This window comes from Lathyrus oleraceus, chromosome 6 (assembly GCF_024323335.1).
Source record: "Lathyrus oleraceus cultivar Zhongwan6 chromosome 6, CAAS_Psat_ZW6_1.0, whole genome shotgun sequence".
NCBI classification, from domain to species: domain Eukaryota; kingdom Viridiplantae; phylum Streptophyta; class Magnoliopsida; order Fabales; family Fabaceae; genus Lathyrus; species Lathyrus oleraceus.
In genome coordinates this window covers 395,895,609-395,918,132 of record NC_066584.1, presented here as the reverse complement: position 1 = coordinate 395,918,132, position 22,524 = coordinate 395,895,609, and the positions used below count along the sequence as shown (strand labels likewise).

At 35.3% G+C, this 22,524-nt stretch overlaps 1 protein-coding gene across 1 annotated transcript; it reads left to right on the top strand.

Annotated features, from left to right (window-relative positions):
• Positions 1 to 760: 760 nt before the first annotated feature.
• On the top strand, positions 761 to 22,080 carry LOC127091496 (protein MOR1). Its single transcript, XM_051030153.1, has 54 exons — positions 761 to 1,182; positions 1,357 to 1,462; positions 1,589 to 1,712; positions 4,218 to 4,297; positions 4,387 to 4,564; positions 4,659 to 4,723; positions 5,479 to 5,561; positions 5,670 to 5,755; positions 5,871 to 5,984; positions 6,234 to 6,353; positions 6,792 to 6,894; positions 7,344 to 7,480; positions 8,707 to 8,772; positions 8,864 to 8,981; positions 9,933 to 9,970; positions 10,320 to 10,391; positions 10,483 to 10,587; positions 10,700 to 10,805; positions 11,386 to 11,498; positions 11,607 to 11,694; positions 11,801 to 11,901; positions 12,042 to 12,149; positions 12,276 to 12,381; positions 12,462 to 12,541; positions 12,628 to 12,777; positions 12,915 to 12,990; positions 13,167 to 13,291; positions 13,390 to 13,500; positions 13,573 to 13,722; positions 13,802 to 13,876; positions 13,959 to 14,040; positions 14,161 to 14,276; positions 14,351 to 14,449; positions 14,534 to 14,608; positions 14,698 to 14,793; positions 14,883 to 14,984; positions 15,296 to 15,397; positions 15,566 to 15,748; positions 15,822 to 15,933; positions 16,388 to 16,464; positions 16,541 to 16,620; positions 17,112 to 17,171; positions 17,273 to 17,399; positions 17,635 to 17,757; positions 17,838 to 17,915; positions 18,011 to 18,169; positions 18,332 to 18,490; positions 19,722 to 19,819; positions 19,905 to 20,061; positions 20,141 to 20,257; positions 20,639 to 20,734; positions 20,849 to 20,920; positions 21,033 to 21,315; positions 21,391 to 22,080. The coding sequence occupies exons 1-54, from the start codon at positions 1,023 to 1,025 to the stop codon at positions 21,663 to 21,665; spliced, it is 6,072 nt and encodes a 2,023-aa protein (XP_050886110.1). The 5' UTR covers positions 761 to 1,022; the 3' UTR covers positions 21,666 to 22,080.
• The last annotated feature ends 444 nt before the right edge of the window (positions 22,081 to 22,524 follow it).

The window sequence follows — 22,524 nt, the reverse complement described above, 5'->3', positions numbered from 1 at the left end:
GTCTTATTAAAAAAGAATTACTCTTTATTGAGACACTCACTTTAAAAAAATCACTTAGTTTTTCAATTTCCTTCACATCATCTATTTTACAGCAAAAAAAAATACTGAGATTTTATCATCATGTAAGTCTCTTAGAACTAATTTAAAATTATCTAATTAAGAGCAACAATATATCTACTAACCACATTTTAAAAAAAGAAATTATACATATATCCTTGTTAAATTAAGTGTTAATCATAAAAATCTTTTGTGAAAGTGCAAAATTATATGCTGTTTTTTTTACACTATTAGGTGACAATGTAAGAGCATTTTTTTTTTGTGTTTTATGTAAAACAACTAAAGGTAATTTTTTTTTTACTTTCCTTTTTTTTTTGTTGTAAGAAAAACTAAAGGTAGAGAAGTGAGAGAAGCGAAAAAAGAAAGGAAAAGTTGAGTTGCAGTATTTATTTATTTAGTTTTTTCATACAATCACTTTATTTTCAATGTTAGATATATTGAAATTAGCCATTTATTTAATTTAATGTTAGATACATTAAATGGTAAAAATACTTCTGAGATAAATATGTCCACATGTATCATTTTGAATACTTTAAAATTTAAATTAGCCCGTTAGAGTTTAGCACTCTCCATAATTCGTCAGCAATGCCTCCAATTCAAAACCCGTATGTTGTTTGCACACGCTCCGTCACTGCTTGAGCGTGGTTGTGGAAATCGTCTCAAACTAAATAACAAAAAGAATAAAACCAAATTAAAAAAATAACCTCCCTCTTCTTTCTCTCTCTATCTCTTCATTTCTTCTGCAGTGTTTTTGAAGCGAAGATAAAAAGCAATTTCAATTTCACGCTCTTCCTCTTTTTCATTTTTATATTTCTTCTTCCTTCTTGCCGGCACTGAACCTGCCGCATACAAAACCAAAAAGGAAAAACCGAACTCTCTCTCTCTCTCTCTCGCTCGAATTCGGTGCATTCGCTGAGATCAATAGGGTTTGAGTGCGAAGATTGTAGGTTACGAAGCGAACAACAATGTCTGAGGAAGATAAGTTGTTAAAAGAGGCGAAAAAGCTTCCATGGGAGGATCGCCTCTCGCATAAAAACTGGAAGGTGCGTAACGAGGCCAATGTCGAATTGGCCTCGCTATTCGACTCCATTACGGATCCTAAGGACTCTCGCATCCGTGAATTTGGTTAGTGTTTCTGTTTTTGGTTAGGGTTTTTGCGTTTTTTTAAACTCTGCTTCCCGATCTCTGAACCGTTTGGATCTGGATACGGTTTTTTGTGCGTAGTTGGTGGTTGTTGTTGTGCATTTTGATTTGGATCTTGATTTGTGTTTTTTTTTGTTTGAATTTTGAATTTGGTAGGTCACTTTTTCAAAAAGACTGTGGCGGATTCGAATGCTCCTGTGCAGGAGAAGGCGCTTGATGCGTTGATTGCTTACTTGCGAGCTGCAGATGCTGATGCCGGGAGGTGATAATTTCATGCATAGTTTTTTATTGGTGTTTATATTTAATATTTGATTGCATGGTTTGTTTGGTTTTGTTTTTATGTTAAGTTGCCGTTCTAGTGTTAGTTTGAACTCAAATGTTGTAACAGGTACGGGAAGGAGGTTTGCGATGCTGTGGTGGCTAAATGTCTGACGGGAAGGCCGAAGACTGTAGAGAAGGCTCAGGCAGTGTTTTTGCTCTGGGTGGAATTGGAGGCTGTGGATGCGTTTCTGGTACTCTTCTTTTTGTCTATTTGATTCCGTTGATATTGAATGGTTTTCTACTATTATTTCCCTTTCTGCTGTGGTTTATCTTTAGAGTTGGTAGGCATCATATGTCTAGGTGACCGGAGGTTGCTTATGTTTTGTTTCAGTAGTGAGTTGCACTTTTTTTTCTTTAAGTTTAGTTAGTTTCAGTAATGAAAATGTTTGTTTTGTTGCTTATGCGAGATAATAGATTTGTGGCTTGTATCTTTTTAATTGTGTCTTAGTTGTGTGCTGTTACGCTGGCAGATAACGTTAATAATTGATGTTTAGCATGTTGTTTCTTAGTTTGGTTGTTGGTGGGAGAGCTTTGTTCTTCCCGAGCATATGTGATTATTTCCAATTTTGTTTCTTAGTTTGTTTGTTGGTGGGAGAGCTTTGTTCTTCCCGAGCATATGCGATTATTTCCAATTTTGTTCTGCTTGTGGCATTTGCACAATGGCAAGCTCTTTCCCTCCGACTTACAATAGTCTATACGAGGACATCATTTATCATTTACAGTTATGGTGTCAATTATGGTGTGTCTGATGTCCGTATTAGAATTATATTCGTAAGTTCTTGCTTTACTTTTGATTGAATTGAGTGACTGGTTCCGTAGCTGGGTTTTGCTAAATCTATACTATGTATTTCATCCCGGGCAGTGAAAACATTGACATTTATCAGTGCATTCTATTTATTTTGTAATTTTGTTGAAATTTTAGAGTTTGTAAACTGATGCAAGTTTAGGAATTGAGTTTATAGACCTTAGAAATGGAAAAAGTTTATCGTCCCGGTTCTCTAGAGAGACAATATGGATGACACTGTTAAGGTTTGATCCTCCTGAAGTCCCCTTCTTTATGAGGAGTATGAGACTCTATTTCATGATTTGGCACATACAAGTTAGTCTCAATTAATAATATGAAATTCCTTTGATGATAGTATATAGTATTGCAGAGAACCGATTCTGTTGGAACACACAAAAAAGAGCTCCCTTTATGTTGTCTGTTTACAAGCATAGTTGTCAATCCGGATAGTGGTGCGGAGCGGCTGACCCATAACATGGAATAGCTTATAGTGGAATGACCACTATTTGATATTTTTTGGATAAATTACATGAATTACTATATACATTTATTTAATGTAAATTCAACAAATAACTCAAAACCCATAGAAAATCCATAAATCAAAGTAAAAGGTTTAATAAAAAACACTCAAACCAACCGATCTTAATCAAAACACCCAATCAACATCAACAAGCCTTAATCAAAAGACTCAATCAACATTAAGTCTTACTCAAAACATTACATCCCAAAAACTAACAAAGGTCAAGAAAATAAAGAAGTATATGGAAGTCTTCAAGTTTCCAACACTTAGAGTACTGAATAATAAATTCGAACAAGTGTATAAGCAACAGTTGCAGAATGAAGATGTTGGCATGAGTCTAAAAACAGAGGAATGATGTAGCTCACAACAAACCAGAGAAGAGAAAGAGAAACCAAGGAAGAAAAAACAAGGAAAAATGTGAATAAAAGAAAGAAACAGAGAAAACTAAGAAAATCAGAGAGGAGGGAAATGTTACTATTCAAGAACAAGGTTTGTATGCTGGTACGTCGGTTGTATTCACGAAAGGAGAAGAGAAACGATGGATGAAGGTAGGCTAGGGTTGAGTCTCAACTCAAATTTGATGGAAAAACCCAAAATTACCTTTAAAATGTTCTAAATTTAAGATGTAATTTCAGTTTTTTAGAGGAGGAAAGGATAATGGGACGAAAACCGCCCCCGCAACCCGCAATTTTCTCTATAGCTGCCACAATTTGATTCCGCTAGACCTCTTGTCGTCGCGGCGGTCCTCCGCACTGCCCCGCCGCTATAGCCCCGCCATTGGCCGCCATTGATCACTGTTTTCTAGGTTATCAAACTTTTGAATTTAGTTAGTCCTGTTTTCTATTATCCCCGGCATGACAATTCTTTTCAAAGAAACTATATATTTTATGGCTCCATTTCTGTTGTGTATTTCCATTGTGGCAAACTCTTGATTTCATTTAGCCCTGTTTTAACATTTTTGATATGGTGAATGCTCTTTGGGGCCTAGACAGAAATGGTTTTGCATCTGCTTGTCATACATTTCTTTTTCTGCTTTTCTTAAGGCATTGATAATTTTTACAGTGCAAAAGTGATTAAGTTTATTTTGTGTTTAAATCAATAATAAGTTTCTACAAATAAATTAATACATTAAGGGTTTGGCTACATTCAATTGCTTGTCGATAAAAATAGAAAAATCTTTTCACAGGTTTGATCCCCCCAAATCGTTGAATTCAGATAATATTTTCAAAGTTTTTTGATCCACAAAATCATTGAATTCATATCCACTTTCTTCGCTTTAAGTTGTTAAATATTTTGGGTTAAGATTCTTTGGGATTTTAGTTTACACATCAATAACTATGCATCTTCTAGTCACGTTTCACCCTTTCTTGATCAAGACTTTTGGTAATTTAGGATGCAATGGAGAAAGCAATAAAGAACAAAGTTGCAAAAGCGGTGGTGCCTGCAATAGATGTTATGTTTCAAGCTTTGAGGTTTGGAATCTTGTTGCAAAATCTATATTAACTGTTTCTGTTTTGTTGCTCTCATATAATGATTTAATCATCTGTCCTCATGCTGCTAGTGAATTTGGATCTAAAATTGTGCCCCCAAAACGAATTTTGAAGATGCTTCCTGAACTCTTTGATCACCAAGATCAAAATGTTCGTGCATCCTCTAAAGGATTGACTCTTGAACTTTGCCGCTGGATCGGTAAAGATAATGTAAAATCAATCTTGTTTGAGAAAATGAGAGACACAATGGTAAGCTTATCTGTTCCTCTTAGTTATTTGAATTCTTATGTTCTCCTTCTAATATAAATTGTAAAGTATTCAATTTACTATTCTTTTTCTTTAGAAAAAAGAGTTGGAAGCAGAAGTTGTAAATGTTACGGGGACAGCAAAGCCAAGCCGCAAAATAAGGTAGGTATCTGAGTTTTCCGTGCATTGAGAAGATCCTTTCTATGCTCAATGCGCAATGACATAAATATGTTGCAATCCATCTCTGCATTCTTATTCTTTTTTCCTTCATATCGTTATTATGTACGCAATTTTTATGATATCCTCGTTTGTCATTTCTCTTTTTAAGATGTGATATTTGTATATGCTATGCGTTTTTTTTATTTGAATATTTGCCAGTGCATTCAGATGTCAAAATGCTGTCTGGATTCTTGAAGCAATATTTAATGCTAGAGCTGAACATGAAAATATTGTTACAGTTTTCAATCTTTATTTTTGCCAGTTTGATGGAGACTGAGCAATGTGGATCTAAGTATACTATTGATCTATAGTTAACTTTTATTCCTTTAAAAAGTATAGCTTATCTAGGGTTAGATGCTAAAATATTCTTTTAAAAAAATTGAATAGTTAAATATTAGACAACCTGAAAAGCTTTTCAAGACTTGAAAGCTTTCTTGCTGTTTTAAATGGGTCTTTTCACTCGAGCCCAATTTCTAGCATAATTTTTGTTGGTAGTAGTACAGCCTCCAAATTTTACCTTATTCCATGATAGTTGAAACTTCTTTTATCCAGCCAGATAGGGGTTTACCATAGAAGACATGATTGGAATGCAAACACACATTCGTCTAATTTGATTTTTTTGCTTATTATGTTTGTGTATAATTGTTAATCACTTATGAGGGTAATACCATCTTAATATGTATTCCACCATTTTTTAGATCTGAGCAAGACAAGGAACCAGAACAGGAAACTGTATCTGAAGTTGCGGGCCCTGGCCCTGCTGAAGAATCTGGGTCTGATGGTATGTAACTGATGTTGGAGATGGAGCATGCTCTCTTTTCTCAGATATGGTTTGTTTTTCATCTGTGGAACTAACACACCTACCTGTTTGTAACCCTTTTATTGTCAGCTCATCAAGAAATAGATGAATACGAGCTTGTTGATCCGGTTGATATTTTGACTCCTTTGGAGAAATCAGGGTTTTGGGATGGAGTGGTCAGTTCTTTTCTGCCACATCTCTGTCCCTCTCTAGCAACTTTTACCTTTTCTTTCTATCATATTGAATCTGTCTCAGTTCCCTTTTCTCCCTTTTAATTGTTTTAATCTTTAGAAAGCTACCAAATGGCTTGATCGGAAGGTGGCTGTTGGTGAGCTAACAAAGCTTGCATCAACCAAAAGAATTTCCCCTGGTGATTTTTCTGAAGTTTGTCGAACCTTAAAGAAGGTATTAAATATGTTTTATGACACAATGAAAAAGCTAGCCTTTTTTTAGTTAAGCTTGTACATAGTAGAAGTTTCTATTTTCCCTCTCAAATGTAGTGTTCGATTAATTACGACACAGAATATAATCATAATATGTGTTGTGTTGAAGCTCAAATGAGATTTGCCACTGAAATATGACATAAAAGATTGAGCCGTCGTCTCAGTCATTGATACATGTTTCTAAAGCTAAACCATTAGTTTTTACTTGCAGCTTATTACAGATGTGAATATTGCTGTTGCCGTTGAAGCTGTCCAGGCTATTGGCAACCTTGCTCGTGGATTAAGAACTCATTTTTCTGCAAGCTCTCGTTTCTTATTGCCTGTTTTACTTGTAAGTACTATTTGACAGCCATTATTATTTTGTTATTAAAGGTTGCCAACTGAGGATATTTTTCTTCAAGTTTTAGATACTTAACATGTCTTCGGCTCTCGAGCCTATTGTGTACCCATATCATTGATGTTTTTTACCTACATTTTCATGTAATCAAGTTGTTTTTATTTTCAAACAGTTGGTTAGCATGATTGGTTTTGAACTGCTCACCGATTTACACCCACCCACACACCTGTGCATTTCTAAGTTGCATTTGGCATTGAGAAAAGCTGCCTGTCTCCTGTCTTGAATGCCTTTAGAGGTGGTAATGAGAGAGTTATAAATTTATCTTGCATGGAAGGTCTTGTTAGTAAATTGTGATTTGTGTCTGCATGGTGTGAATTGTTAATTTCCTCACTTTCAAATAATGCCTGCTTCTTGTGTTTATTTCTTGAATAGGAAAAATTGAAAGAGAAAAAACCTACCATGACCGAGGCCTTGTCACAGACTCTTCAAGCGATACACAAAGCTGGATGCATTAGCCTTGCTGATGTTGTTGAAGGCAGGTTCCCCCCATCATGATCATTTATGTGCTCTATATTTGGCTTGGAATTCAATTTCAATTTCTTTTTGGTAGAAGAATTCAAATTTCTTGATACCGAAACTCAAAACCCGATGCTTTCTTTTTTCTTCACAAACCATGGCCATGATTTGGTACCTTTTTCTGGTGAAAATTAATTCTCAAACTGAAGATTATAGAATTGCAGTTTCTATTTTCCGTATGTGCTTGAGAAACTTGATTGTAAATTCATTTCTGCATGTATTTTGGCCATAACTTTATATTGCTACTTAAGTTACCCATATCAACTACTTCTGGATTCTGATGAGCAATTCAAGTTATTGTTTGTCTTCTGATGGTTGAGCTTTATGTTCTTGTGTCATTGCTTTCCGTTGGCTTTGTACTTTTGCATTTTGCTTCTTATTAAATATATTATGTTTGATCTGTTACAGATGTTAGGACAGCCACAAAAAATAAAGTTCCTCTCGTTCGATCATTAACAATGACCTGGGTCACATTTTGCATTGAAACAAGTAACAAGGGTATTATTACAAAGGTGCATAAGGATTATGTGCCAATTTGTATGGAGGTCAGTTTTGTTTTGCTACATACTTTTGATCTGTTGATATGTTATGTTTTCTTCAATAAATTTTGGTAGGTACTGTTGAGAATAACAAGTGTGGGAAAATCTCACATTGGTTAAAAATGTGGAGACTTGAGCATTTAAAAGTGGGAGAACCCACATACATATCACCTTAGGTTTTGGGTGAGTGTGGTGTCTCTCACAAAGGTATGTTGCTCTTATAAAAAAGCCCCATAGGGATAAATACTCCCTCGTTTTAACCCTCCGAATTGACCCCAACAGTAGTATCATGAGCCTATCGATTCGGGCCACCTACCATTTATATGCGCACCAAGCCCAAAAAATGTTGGGCGCAATGGGGTGTATTGGGAAAGCCAAGTCCCATATATCGATAATTCGGGCCACCCACCGTTTATTATCCATGCACCAAGTCCAATAGTGTTGGGCGTGAGGGGGTGTATTGAGAAAAATCCGAGTATCACATTGGTTAAAGATAGAACTCACAAACGGTTTATATAGAGTGAGACCCACACCTTACAAGTCGGTTTTGTAAGGTTGAGTTAGACCCAACCACACATTCTTAAGATGTTATCAGAACTCAAGTCCCACATTGGTTAAAGATAAAACTCACAAAGGGTTTTTATTGAGTGACACCCCTCACCTGACAAGTCAGTTTTGCAGGGTTGAGTTAGACCCAACCACACATTTCTTAACATGTATCTAGAGCCTTGGTTTAAGATCCGGTGGACCAGGTTTCCGCTAACGGACCACCCAACATTTATTTCCATGCTCCAATTGTCTAGTCTTAGGCGTGAGGGTGTGTGTTAAGAGTCTCACATTAGATAATATATGGGTTGAACATGTACTTATAAGTGGGAACAATCCTCATCCTATAAGTCGGTTTTGTAGGGTTGAGTTAAGGCCAACCACATTTCTTAACAAACACAAATATGGTTTTCATATTGATTAGCAGATTAAGTTTACTTGATTTAAATGCTAGTTTAATGCCCCTTCTTTTCTTAGTGTAGGACCACCTAGAAAAGTTGATGTATAAACTGTTTGATTAAAATTGTGTTCATTTGTCTTGGTAATAAAGTTCTATGCTGTCTTTGTTCTATTCTAGGATTTAACTTTCTTCAATTGTGTTTCTGTTGAACAAAGCAAACTGTAAGTGTTTTTGTCTGGGTATTTTTGTTTGTTACTTAGAAAAACTGATGATTTGAATCTCGCAGTGTCTAAATGATGGCACTCCTGATGTGAGGGACGCTGCTTTTTCAGCATTGGCAGCAATAGCAAAGGTAAAAATTTTACAATTAAATCTGCTTGCATGTTTTTTAATTTGCTTTTGCTCTTGAGGTTTTGAGCATTGTACTGTTCATTCTCTTGCAGTCAGTTGGCATGCGACCTCTTGAAAGGTCACTGGAGAAACTTGATGATGTTAGAAGGAAAAAGCTTTCAGAAATGATTTCAGGTTCTGATGATGCTGTTCCTGGTGGTACTTCCACAGGTTTGTACATTTTTATCACTGGAAAAGAAATGCTATTGGGAAGGGGGAAAGGCAAAAGAGGACAGTACTACTAATACGGATCATATAGGTTAGGTTGCCCGATTGGGTTCAATGCTTAATTTACACCGGGCCTGGGCCAAACCATATTTGTTAGATATACCAATCAGAAGCGAGTTCAAATGTGAATTAGCCTTTTAAATCAAACTTGGGGGGGCCTTCCCATCACGGGCCTACAAGCTGAAGCAAAACCCCCTTAGCGGCAGGAAACTGCAATGCAATTGGATTTGAAGGAGAGGCAGAATAAGATACCACCACCAGGCCCAAATTGACCACCCGCCTTAGTGCTCTTAGTGCCCGCAATTGAAGTATCTCTTCCAAACTCTCAAATAAAATTTAGAAACTGTATATCGTCCTACATCCTTTGCAGTATGTTCTATGATGCACCACTTGATGTAGCTGAGTTCTTTTTCAAAATAGGCGGATAAGATTCAGAGTCATTTTGAGTATCACCTTAACAACATTGGGCTATTGGAGAATATGAGGTCAAGTCTCTTTGATCACTCTGTGCCTTTTCTTGGGGCCCCCCTCTCAAGATGAAACACAGACCTTTATTAGACAATGAAGTAGGCAACAAATCTTGATTATCATGTCCTTTAATCCCTATGGAGTGATGTTATTAACAATTATTAAAATTTTAAAATTATTCTGATCATCACATTTCTTAGTATGCCTCAATCCGACATTAGGTCCTTGTAGATGCGTAAGGCAACTCATTTCAAATTGTTAGTGAGAATGGAAAATGAATTATGCCAAATCTTGTGATTGAAATTTTTTTAAGCTTCCTAATTTAATTGGTTCTCTAATTTGCTTGATTTTTATTTGTAATTATTTGCCTCCAAACTTGAAGTACTTTTTGGAATTTTTTGCTGACACTTAATAGTGGTATTTCAGTTTCTGTGCAAAATACACGTGCAAGTGCTTCTGCAGAGGTGGGTGTATCTTTTACCTTATAGTTTTGATAGATTTGGGTTTTTGTTTCATTTCTTTAATGCATTGTACCTGCTGATGATTTTTTAAATATTTTTTTGTGATTGATTGGATACTGCATGCAAGATATTGGTTTTTCAATATGTTGTCTTTGGGTACTCTTCTACAAAACATCCTTTCATTAGTTACGAGACTTTGCTGTTAACATTGCTTATGAAAACAAATGCTAATCAGTTGCACAGGAATTTGTGAAACATTTTTAATGAGAGAATTACATTTTACTATTGTTGAGTTTTGAAGTTTGAAAGGTTTCTTTAGAGACATAATCGTCATTCCTTGATTTACATACAGACATCTGAAAGTGCATTTGTTAAAAGGTCAGCTGCAAGTATGCTCAGTGGAAAGAGACCTGTTCAGGCAGCGGTATGTAGTATCTTCTTGCTTGTAACTAAGCTCTGCTATCATTTTTGATGCAATTAATGAACTAATCATTTGAATATTTTACACATTCCAGCCTGTCACCAAGAAAGGGGGGGCTGTAAAGTCTGGTACCAACAAAAAAGTAGAAGGAGTTTCACAAAAGGCTTCAAAACCGATTGAAGCTCCCGAAGATGTTGAGGTAATATTATATTTGTTTGTCTGATGTCTCTGATTTGAATCTGCCGCCACAGTTCATCATGTGATTAACAAATGACAGTTCATACAACCTTTGTGTATCTAAATTCATGCAGCCCACTGAGATGGGTCTTGAAGAGATTGAAAGTCGAATAGGTTCTCTTATACAGTCAGATACCATCACTCTATTAAAAAGTGCTGTATGGAAGGAGCGTCTTGAAGGTTGGTAATCATCTGTTCAGTTTTTGTACTTTGTTTTATATAACATTGGAGGAGGAATCATGTTGGAAGAAGGATTGATAACTTTGTTGAGGATCTGATGTCCAACATCATCATTAAACACCCTCATATTAATTTGATAATTTATGCTTTTCTTTTGTAGTACGTTTTACATGTAATTTTTCTCAGATGTTTTGATGATTTATAATTGTGGAACTGGTTTATCTTCTCTGGCTTTTGATTATGCTATCATGATTGTGTGAAATTAATATAGATCTTAGTATCTTTTGGAAAGATTTTGGCATTTCTTGGCCAATGTTTTTTAGGACTTGAAGTTGTTTTTTAAGTGGGAATACAATATATTGTTTTTTCATTTATTGTATTTACTTCATTTTATTCTTTGTTGACTTGTATTTTAGGCTTATCCGTTTAGGGTAATAAACAACTTATTTTTGTTGTACTTTAAGCACATTGCCATTAGGACTGTGTCTCGTCCACTGTCAGAACTTTACCTTATGATTTTTCATTAGATGTCTTTTGTACATGCTCAATGAGTAAAGTCACTAAAGTTAGGTTTTTGCAGCCATTTCTTCGCTGAAACAGCAAGTTGAAGGCTTACAGAACCTTGACCAATCCGTAGAAATATTGGTTAGATTACTGTGCACCTTGCCTGGTTGGGGCGAGAAAAATGTTCAGGTTCAGATGTATTTCCTTTTGGATTTTGATTAATTTGTTTTACTAGTTTCTAAATCAAAACGGCATAGGTAGTACTATAAGTCCCTCACACTTGTCATTCCTGAGCAGGTTCAACAACAGGTTATTGAAGTTATCACTCATATAGCTTCAACTGCAACTAAATTCCCAAAGAAGTGCGTAGTACTTTGTCTTTCAGGTAGGTCTTGTTATTTGATTTAGCTTCTACCAATAATCGCATCTTTCCTCTATGAACGACTGCTATTCTGATTTGATACCACACATTTCTGTTTCCACATTTGTAGGACTGAGTGAACGTGTAGCAGATATTAAGACACGGGCATATGCTATGAAATGCCTCACTACTTTTTGTGAAGCAGTTGGTCCAGGGTTCATTTTTGAAAGAGTAAGTATGATTATCTTTAGGATAAATATATTATAATTAGATAGCTATAGTGCATCTTTCTGACAGTATCATCTTGCTTTGCGTTGCTTATTTTTATGTGTAAACTAATAGTCTTTTGAGAATTTTTATTTTTATTGTAGGCCTACAAGATCATGAAGGAGCATAAGAATCCTAAGGTTCTTAGTGAGGGAATTTCGTGGATGGTTTCTGCTGTTGATGATTTTGGTGTATCACATTTAAAGCTTAAGGTGTGTTATCTGTTTTTTTGGTAATTTATGTTATGCTTTTTTTTGTTGCATGTATTTTACTTGCTCAGTTAATATTTTTTGGCTATGCAAAAATTTCTTAGTTTTAATGCAAGTCCTCTTTTGCAGGATTTAATTGATTTTCTTAAAGAAACTGGGCTTCAGTCAAGTGCAGCTGCTACTAGAAATGCTTCAATTAAACTCTTAGGTGTTCTGCATAGATTTGTTGGGCCAGGTGACTTTGTGCTGACTTTCAAATTCCATTCCATATCTAACTATTTCTTTGGGTTAGATCTAATGTTTTTTCCCTTGTAGACATAAAAGGGTTTCTTACCGACGTTAAGCCTGCACTGCTGAGTACTCTTGACACAGAATATGAGAAGAATCCATTTGAAGTATGTTCTGTTTGGTGGTGTAACTTCTATGTAGTATCATGATTCCTAATGCTCTAATTGTATTTATTTATTTGTTTTTGCTGTAGGGAGCATCTGCAGTTCCCAAAAAGACTGTCAGGGCATCAGATTCATCTTCATCTGCAGGGGCTGGTGGGCTTGATAGTTTGCCTCGTGAAGATATTAGTGGAAAGATTACCCCAACTCTCTTGAAGAGTTTCGAAAGCCCCGATTGGAAGGTTTGGTTGAAATAATCTTGTATTAGATCACCTTTCGTTTTGTATATTAAGCTTGCTTTCAACTGTCAATAACTGTGGAAGTGCAATATTGTGCAATTGCATCACATTTTGAGCGCTTTTTGTGTGTGTTAATATAGGCTCGAATGGAGTCTGTTGATGCTGTAAACAAAATACTGGAAGAGGCTAATAAGCGCATTCAAGCAACTGGAACTGGTACTTCAACAGCATTAGTATTTTGTGCTTTTTAAACTTGTCTCTCTACCCTTCCCATCAATTCCCCTGCTTCATGGACTTGCATGCTTTGTTTTATTAATTCTTCAAATTTTATCCTGTTCATTATAAAATCTGTCAAACTTTGAAATTCTTGCGGTGATGACTGGTGTTACTAGGTGAATTATTTGGTGCTCTTAGGGGACGACTCTATGATAGCAACAAAAACATAGTCATGGCTACCTTGACAACAATTGGTAATGTTGCATCTGCAATGGGTCAAGCTGTAGAGAAGTCAAGCAAAGTTAGTGAACTCTGTTTAGCTTTTGTATTTTCTTTCCTATTGCTAATGTTGCATCTCCTTTATCAAAAGTTTAACTTTCTCAAAATGATTTATTTCAGGGCATTCTGTCTGATATATTGAAATGTCTCGGTGACAATAAGAAGCACATGAGAGAATGTGTACTGAATACTCTAGATTCTTGGCTAGCAGCTGTTCATCTTGATAAAATGGTCGGTCCTGATTTTGTATTCAATTATATTTGTGCTCATTTTTCGTTGTCCCTGAACTTGATGTTAATGTAGGTTACATATGTCGCAATTGCTTTGGTGGATTCCAAACTTGGTGCGGAAGGGCGTAAGGATCTTTTTGATTGGCTATCTAGGCAACTGTCTGGGTTAAGTAGTTTTGCTGAAGCTGCACAACTGCTGAAGCCAGCCTCGTCTGCAATGGCAGTACGTTCTGATTACTCAATTAAATCAGTTCTAATACATAATTTCCTTGAATTTAAATTTTGTGATTGCTCCTTTGCAGGATAAATCCTCTGATGTTCGCAAGGCAGCAGAGACTTGCATTACTGAGATACTGAGAGTTAGTGGGCATGAAATGGTACCAAAATGCTGTTTTTTCATTCCCTGTTTCCTTAACATTCATGTGATACCAAGCATAATTAAATTGTTTGTTCTATTAGATTGAAAAGATAGTCAAAGACATTCATGGACCTGCTCTGGCACTTGTTCTTGAGAAGCTAAAACCATATGGAGCTTTTCAAGGTGGTTCTTAAACAATGTTTTTTAAAATATTTTTTACATGTGGTTGATCTTATCATGGTAAATATTTTACCTCTTATACTTATCTCTATCTTACCCCCCTGCCCCAATGTGTGTCCCCAGAGTCATTCGAATCAGCCAGGGTAACTTCTGTGGGTATAACATCGAAAGGTGTTACTAAGGTTGGGAAATCAACAGCGAATGGAGTTTCAAAACCTGGAAATAGAGTTGTATCTTCGGTATGTTAAGTTTTTTTTATGTCGATTACTCTTTTATTCTGTTTGGATTTCTAACTGTCTGTTTCATCATGAAGAGGGCCGGGGCAATAAAGGGTGCAAAGTCTGAACCAATATCTGTTCAAGATATAGCAGCCCAAACTCAAGCCTTGCTAAATATCAAGGATTCGAATAAGGTATTGTTGACTGAAGTATTTACCCAACATCACTTCAAATTTTCGAAAGATGTATGCTTGAACTGTCAATTGTCTTGCATGCAGGAAGATAGAGAGAGATTGGTTGTTCGAAGGTTTAAGTTTGAAGATCCACGAATTGAGCAAATTCAAGATCTTGAGGTTGACCTGTTCTTCGAGGACTTAAAAATTTTCATGTTTAATTTAAGTTACCTAGTTATTGAATTGTAATAAATGTTTGCAATTTGCAGAATGATATGATGAGGTACTTCAGAGAGGATTTACACAGGAGACTCTTAAGTGCAGATTTTAAGAAGCAAGTTGACGGACTTGAAATTCTGCAGAAGGTGCTGTTCTTTTTAATTCTTAGTAAGCTGTGTGCTTTTCAATTGTTGACTGTACTATTAGCTATACAATCTTCTATCGCACATCGCAGGCACTTCCATCCATTGCTAAGGAAGTTATAGAAGTTTTGGACATTCTTTTGAGGTGGTTTGTGTTGCAGTTCTGCAAATCAAACACAACGTGTCTATTAAAGGTACAATTTAATTTTCCCTTTTCTTTTCATTGTTCCTTCAGTTTTCTTTTTTTCCTATCTTATTTGGTTATGAAGTGTATTACAGTCCTGTTTGGATAAACAACTTGATTAAGCCCTTATAAACATTTATCATTTACGTTCTTATATATACGTTTATAAGCTATTTCTCTAACAGATTTTAATATAAAATCAAAATGATTTTAGATAAGCTATAAATTGTTTCCATAGCTATCATGGAGAGATTATGGAAACAACTGAAAACAGCCCATATGTTGGTCCCAGTTTAACGCTTATGCAATTTAATTGCTCAGGTGCTGGAATTTCTTCCTGAACTTCTTGACACTTTGAAGGATGAAGGTTACTCTTTGACAGAGTCTGAAGTGGCAATCTTTCTTCCTTGCCTTGTAGAGAAGGTTTGTATTAACAGATTTAATAGGTGGCATCACCAGTAGATATCAATATTTCAGCAAATCCCTGTTTTTATTAGAGTCAGTGTCATTTCTTGGGTGCTACGGAAAGTGTCTACTTTAATTCACAGATAAAAGTAAGTATAAGTTCATGATATTTTATAAATGTTACAGTTAGGGCATAACATTGAGAAAGTACGCGAAAAAATGCGGGAGCTGACTAAACAATTTGTTGTGGTATATTCCGCTTCCAAATGTTTCCCTTATATATTGGAGGGGTTGCGCTCTAAGAACAACAGAACTCGAATTGAATGTGCTGATCTTGTAGGATTTATTCTCGATCATCATGGGGCTGAGGTATTGTTGCTAATGCTTTTAGTGAATTTTTCTTTTCAGTTTTAGATATTTATTCCGTATGTTATGTGGACAGATTAGCGGTCAGCTGAAATCACTGCAAATTGTTGCAAGTTTAACGGCTGAACGGGATGGGGATATTCGGAAAGCTGCATTAAATGCACTTGCCACTGGTTATAAGATTCTAGGTATGGTATACTCTGAAGAAATCCATCTTCATAACACTTGGGAAAAAATTTGCTCCTGCCCGTCTATTATTTTTCTTTGGTTGAACATGAAACTTATTTGGAAGAAAGTATATCAGCATCATTTTTAAATGTTTATTATTTAAACTTTATTTTTCAGCATCACTTTTAAATGTTTATTATTTAAACTTTATTTTTCAGCATCACTTTTAAATGTTTACTATTTAAACTTTATTTTTCTTTGGTTGAACATGAAACTTTTTTGGAAGAAAGTATATCAGCATCATTTTTAAATGTTTATTATTTAAACTACACGACTCATTCATTTATATCCCTGTCTATGGATGGGGTGATTGTTTTCCACTTGAAGATTTTAGATGCAAAAACTGGGTTTAATTTTGATTATAATAACTTTTGGCCATGCTGAGTTGTTTTCCTTCATAATCTTGTTATGCAGGTGAAGACATATGGAGATTTGTTGGGAAACTAACAGATGCTCAAAAAAGCATGTTAGATGATAGATTTAAGTGGAAGGTAACTTCTCACCTTTCTCATTCCCATCCCCTTTTTGATATGCTGCATTGCTGATGAATGTGGTGTAATTTGACAGGTCCGGGAGATGGAAAAGAAAAAGGAAGGAAAGCCAGGGGAAGCGAGGGCTATTTTACGACGTTCTGTCCGGGAAAATGGGCAAGTCTTTTCATTTTATGTTGTAAATTTAATGTATTATATATCTTCTAAGCTTTGATATCCTGATTGTGATCACCAATTATAAAATGAAAACAGCAATATAACATGATAACTGGATTATTTTAAACCTTAATTTTTTCGTTATTAGATTTCTATGTGAAATTTTTCGGAATGCACTAATAGTTTTCTTTAGTTTTGATATTGACAATGAGACTCAGAAAAGGCCGGAAATTGCACTCTTGAAATATTTTTGTTTCAGTAAGGTGTTAGTTTTTTCTGTAAATTATCAACTTTAGAAGTTTAAAATTTCTGTATTGATGTGAAAAGGCTTGAAATTGTTCTCGTGAAAACTTTTTGTTTTGCTATGGTGTTAGTTTTTTGTTTAAATTTTTTGTATAGATGAGAAAAGGCTGGAAATTGTACTCGAGTTTGTTAGTCTCTGATTTAACATTTCACTTTAATATTCAAGATGTTCTTGCTTCAATTACCAGGTCTGATGTTGCTGAGCAAAGTGGAGAAATGGCTAGATCTCTTGCTGGTCCATTATTGAGGTATTCAAGTATTTTTTATTGATTTTTTTTTCTTTACCCTTAAATAACCCCCCACCAATAAAATTTCGTTGTTCCTATTATCATCTTTCTTATTAATGCAGGAGAAATTTTGCTCAACCCGATAGTAACATTGAGAGACAATTGATGCCCCGTACCGTGGCTATTGCCAGCGGCCCCACTGATTGGAATGAAGCACTTGAGATTATTTCTTTTGGTTCTCCTGAGCAGGTAGATGACGTAGCATGGCCTCTTGTTACTGTTATGAATATCTTAATCATTATCTGTGGGACAATAATTCTTGCACTAGTCATCCATGTTGAAAATTGACAATGCTGTTCACAAATATATATATATATATATATATATATATATATTTTTTTTTTTTTTTTTCTTTTCCTATTGTCTTTTCCGGTTTGAAAAATGGAGCTTTTACATCTGTTTTCAAAATAATTTTGTGATGCAGTCTGTTGAAGGAATGAAAGTTGTTTGTCATGAGTTGGCTCAGGCCACCAGTGATCCAGAAGGCAATGCTATGGACGAACTCGTGAAAGATGCAGATAGGCTAGTCTCATGCCTTGCAAATAAGGCAAGATAGTTTTATATAAATGATTCTTTGGAAATAAATCTTGAAGTTTTAACATTTCTTTCTTTCATTATTTCAAATAGGTTGCCAAAACTTTTGACTTCAGTCTGACTGGGGCTTCGTCACGGTCCTGTAAATATGTGCTCAACACTCTCATGCAGGTAAATTTATTCTCCATTTTTCCTTGGGGGTATATTGATATTATTGTATGTTTTTCAGTATTTGTTTATAATTACAAATCATTTGTCCTTTACAGACTTTTCAAAATAAAAGATTAGCACATGCTGTAAAAGAGAGCACTCTTGACAGTCTCATTACCGAGCTTCTTCTATGGCTCTTGGATGATAATGTTCCTCGTATGGACGATGGAAGCCAGTTGTTGAAAGCATTGAATGTGTTGATGCTTAAGATTCTTGTAAGAGACTTGTTTTTTTAATTCATTTTGTTTCTATTTTTATCTTTTTATTTTTGGTTAAGATGAAATTTCGTATGGTGGTAGTAATGATAGTTTGTGTTCTTTTATATGCTGTAAATCAGAAGTACAAGTTAGTTTACTGACTAGTGATCATCAATACAGGATAATGCAGATCGAACTTCATCCTTTGTTGTCCTAATTAATCTCTTACGACCACTAGATCCATCGAGGTGGCCTTCCCCAGCACCAAATGAGTCACTTGCTTCCAGAAATCAGAAGTTTTCTGATCTGGTTGTGAAATGCCTTATCAAGCTTACAAAGGTAACTTGCCACCCAATAGCAAAATTTTTAAAGGGATTACTTTTACTGAACAAATAATCTCTTTATTTGGATTTTAAAAAAAAATTATAGGACTGGATGAAATAGCTGAAGACATGGGGTCACAGTTGTTTCATTTGGATATTCACTATCTAGTTGTCTTTATGTGGGTAGCTTTTGGTTGTTTTTCTATGATATACACTCTGGCTTTTAAAAGGTCGTATGATCCGTTTACAATGTTTGTAGCAAATTGTTCTCTTCAGTGTTATATGTGGTGTTGTCATGTCAATACTCTCTTCAGTGTTATCTGTTGTGTTGTGTCAATACTCTCTTCAGTGTTATCTGTGGTATAGAGCAAAGCGAGATGACTGCTATTACAAATATTTTATACAAATAATTAATTCTATTAATTGAAACTGGCAAATTATTCAAAATTCATGGAATATTCATAATTTATGACAACTAGTAATAATACAAATAAAGTCAAGGAAACATACAAGTTTCAGTCTCTAAGTCTTATAGTAACTAAACATTAAAATTCAAACGAAAGGATTCCTGAATATGCATCTTTCTTTCTCCTTTCTTATGTATCATATCTTCTACCACTTTTTTTCTTCTCTTATCTCTAGTTGCAGCTTCCCTCTTCAATAGAGTTTTCTGTCTAGTGTAGGTTATAGGCTTCTTGATTTCAGTTGCATTGGCAGAACTTCTCATCTCTTCAAGTTAACATATCACCATTCAAAACCAATTCATCTTCAACATCTCCATCTCCATCGATTTCACCCAGTCGTCACAGATTACTATCATCACTGCCATTTAGGAGAGTAGGGACAATCACATCATGACACTCAACGTTATTTAAGAGCCAGGAAAATGAGTAGAATAAGATGTAGGTTTGCTGGAAGCAGAACTCCGGCTGGAAGCAGAACTCCACGTTAACTAGAATCCATAAGCAACATCAATAAAAAAATGTCTGCGATTGTGGCTGCTACAGCCACACCGCCATAGTGTGCTATTGGAAACCTAGAAATAGAATCCATAGTTCATATTGTCCTTTCATATGAATCCATCTAAACCATTTTTGGTTCTTATGAATGGATTAAAAGTTATAACAGTAATTGGACATTATTGAACTACGCAGAATATATATTGGATATTCTTTTCTAAACTGCTATATTAGATTTTAGACTTTTTATAATTTTGTTGCATTATCATACATTTTGATGCGATTCAGGTTCTTCAGAGCACCATCTATGATGTTGATCTTGATCACATACTTCAAAGCATCCATCTATACTTGCAAGACTTGGGAATGGAGGAAATTAGGAGAAGGTACATATCTATTGTTGGATTGAGTTATTTCTATTTGTTTTTCTTTGACTAGAATAGTTTTTAATTTTTTTCTTCAATTTAATAGGGCTGGGGCTGATGACAAACCCTTGCGAATGGTGAAAACTGTTCTGCATGAGCTTGTTAAGCTTCGTGGTGCAGCAATAAAGGGTCATCTTTCAATGGTTCCTATTGATACGAAACCTCAACCCATCATCCTTGCTTACATTGAACTTAATCTTGAGGTAGGCATTAATTATTTTGGGGTGACTTTCATACTTCCTAATATTCATACATATATATGTTCTTACACTTGAATTTCAGACTCTGGCTGCTGCAAGGATGCTGACTGCATCTGGACCCGGGGGACCAAACCATTGGAGTGATTCAGCAACCAATAATTCAGCGGCTGGAACACATTCTGCTGATGCCCAGTTAAAGGTAATCATTATGAATTTGTATTTCTAAATGTTTTAGGTATTACAATTGGTGCTCGCATGGCATGGATGTCACATTAGGCATGACATTTTATATTTATAAAATTATACATAAATATGGTGGATAATGTCATTGTGACACCTATGCTATTCATGTCAAGACAATGTCATTCTTTTATACAATTAAAGTTGGGAATTTAGTAAATTAAAGTGTATTAGGTGTACAATGACTCATTGTTTTATTATATGGGCACGGTGTGTTGTCAATTTAATTGTTTAGTTGTGTTTTTTTGTCTTTGTACGAGTTATTACACATATTATCACAATTTCAATGTCCTAACATTCATTTTTTTTGTTTCTATCCTTGAAAATAAATAATTTGCAGCAAGAGTTGGCTGCAATATTTAAGAAGATTGGGGAGAAGCAAACTTGCACAATTGGTCTATATGAACTGTATCGGATTACTCAATTGTACCCAGAGGTAGAGTTTAGAGTATATGTTCAAGATTCATGTTATTTTCACATGTTATAAACATCTGGCATGCATCCCCTTTTATTTCACTTATATTTGATTATGGTTCTTGGTTTATTTTAGGTTGACATATTTGATCAGCTTCAAAATGCTAGTGAGGCATTTCGCACTTATATCAGAGATGGTCTTGCTCAGGTTGATTAAAATACTCATGTGCCTAGTTGAACCTGCATTGTGTTTTTGTGTTCATAATTGTGAGTGCAGTTAAGTTTTTGACAATTGGCAATTGATTTTAACATTTTGGCAGATGGCGAAAAATGCCGCAGCTGGAAGAACTCCGTCAAGTATGCCAATGCCTACTCCTCCACCAGCATCCTTGAACATATCTTCACCAGATTTTGCACCGCTTTCTCCTGTAAATGCAAATGCATTGAGTGATGCCAAATTAAATGTGAAACCCGAACCAACAAATTTCCATCTTCCGCCATCATATAATGAGGAGAATAGGGCGGTGAATGCTTATACATCTAGAGTTTTAAGTTCTGACTACACCTTAGGTGATCAAAGAAATGATAAATTTATGACTGGAGGTATTGATAATTTTTGTTTTCTCTTGATTGTTAGTTTTAAAGAGAAAATATTGACTAGTAGTTTATGAATTGCAGTAACAGGTGGGACATTGGATGCAATCAGAGAAAGAATGAAGAGCATGCAATTAGCAGCTGCTGCTGGCGGCACAGATTCTGGTGCTAGGCCATTGACAAGTTTTAGCGACAACTTGAATCACGGACTTCATCACAGTCAGATTCCACTTGCATCGGAACATGTCGGAGCTGAGAATACTTTGCAAGGTGGGGTACATCCTATGGACGAGAAAGCTTTGTCAGGGCTTCAAGCAAGGATGGAAAGACTGAAAAGTGGATCTCTTGAACCTCTGTAGTGGGAAATTTTCTTACCTTTCCTACAGTAATCATGTGGCATGCAATCATTATTTTTAATGCGGGTGGATATAGATTGAATGTATAGAGTATATAGTCAATAGAGCCCTTATCCTTGAAACTACGGAGATTTTGATGTGGCAAAGAATAGGAGGATTGGTTGCAGGAAACCCAGTTTATGACTCAGCAATTATTTTACCTCATCCTTTGTCCACTTCGCCTTTGTATATTGTAGTGGTGCTGTATTTGTGACAGGAATTACGTAGATCCGTCCATTCAATCCAATCACTACCATTTCAGTGCTGAAGAGGTTTGCTTGGGTTGTATATTTGTCTTTTTCCAGAAAATTTTGACATTGGAATTTCATTTTTATGCAAATGGTTGAAGGACATTGTTTTTAATGTCCTTACATTAAGATTTCGATAGTCTCATTTCAGCATATTTTTACTTTGCAGGGGATTCTTAACCTCCTCAAATTGATCTCGTAAAAAAATATTAATCACATAAAAATGGCACAGGCAGCAAGTGCTTTCCTTGAAGACATGCTTTTAGAATATGTATCCATTATTCCATGCCTTTTTAATAACAAAAAACACCCTTTCACATTATATAAATTTGTTTGTGCTATTTTTGAGATAAATTCCTTTTATGATATCAATTTGATGGACAAACGCCAAGACACCAAAATCTTTAAATTTGAGTATTCTACTGGTGTCTCTTCAAACCTCCATGTGTGTTGATGGATATCTACTGATTAAATCAGTTCTTGCAGCAACTTCAACCCTAAACTCTTTGGTAACTCATATCTCGAAATTGTGTAGAAGAAAATGATTGTCTTTCTAACATTTTAACTCCGTTCAA

What these genes read in the sequence shown, in the direction of transcription:
- LOC127091496 (XM_051030153.1), top strand. Translation starts at nt 1,023, where the DNA reads ATGTCTGAGGAAGATAAGTTGTTAAAAGAGGCGAAAAAGCTTCCATGG. An exon ending in TCTTATTGCCTGTTTTACTT is followed by an intron (nt 6,354 to 6,791) that starts GTAAGTACTATT and finishes TTTCTTGAATAG; the next exon opens with GAAAAATTGAAAGAGAAAAA. An exon ending in GGGGCGAGAAAAATGTTCAG is followed by an intron (nt 11,499 to 11,606) that starts GTTCAGATGTAT and finishes ATTCCTGAGCAG; the next exon opens with GTTCAACAACAGGTTATTGA.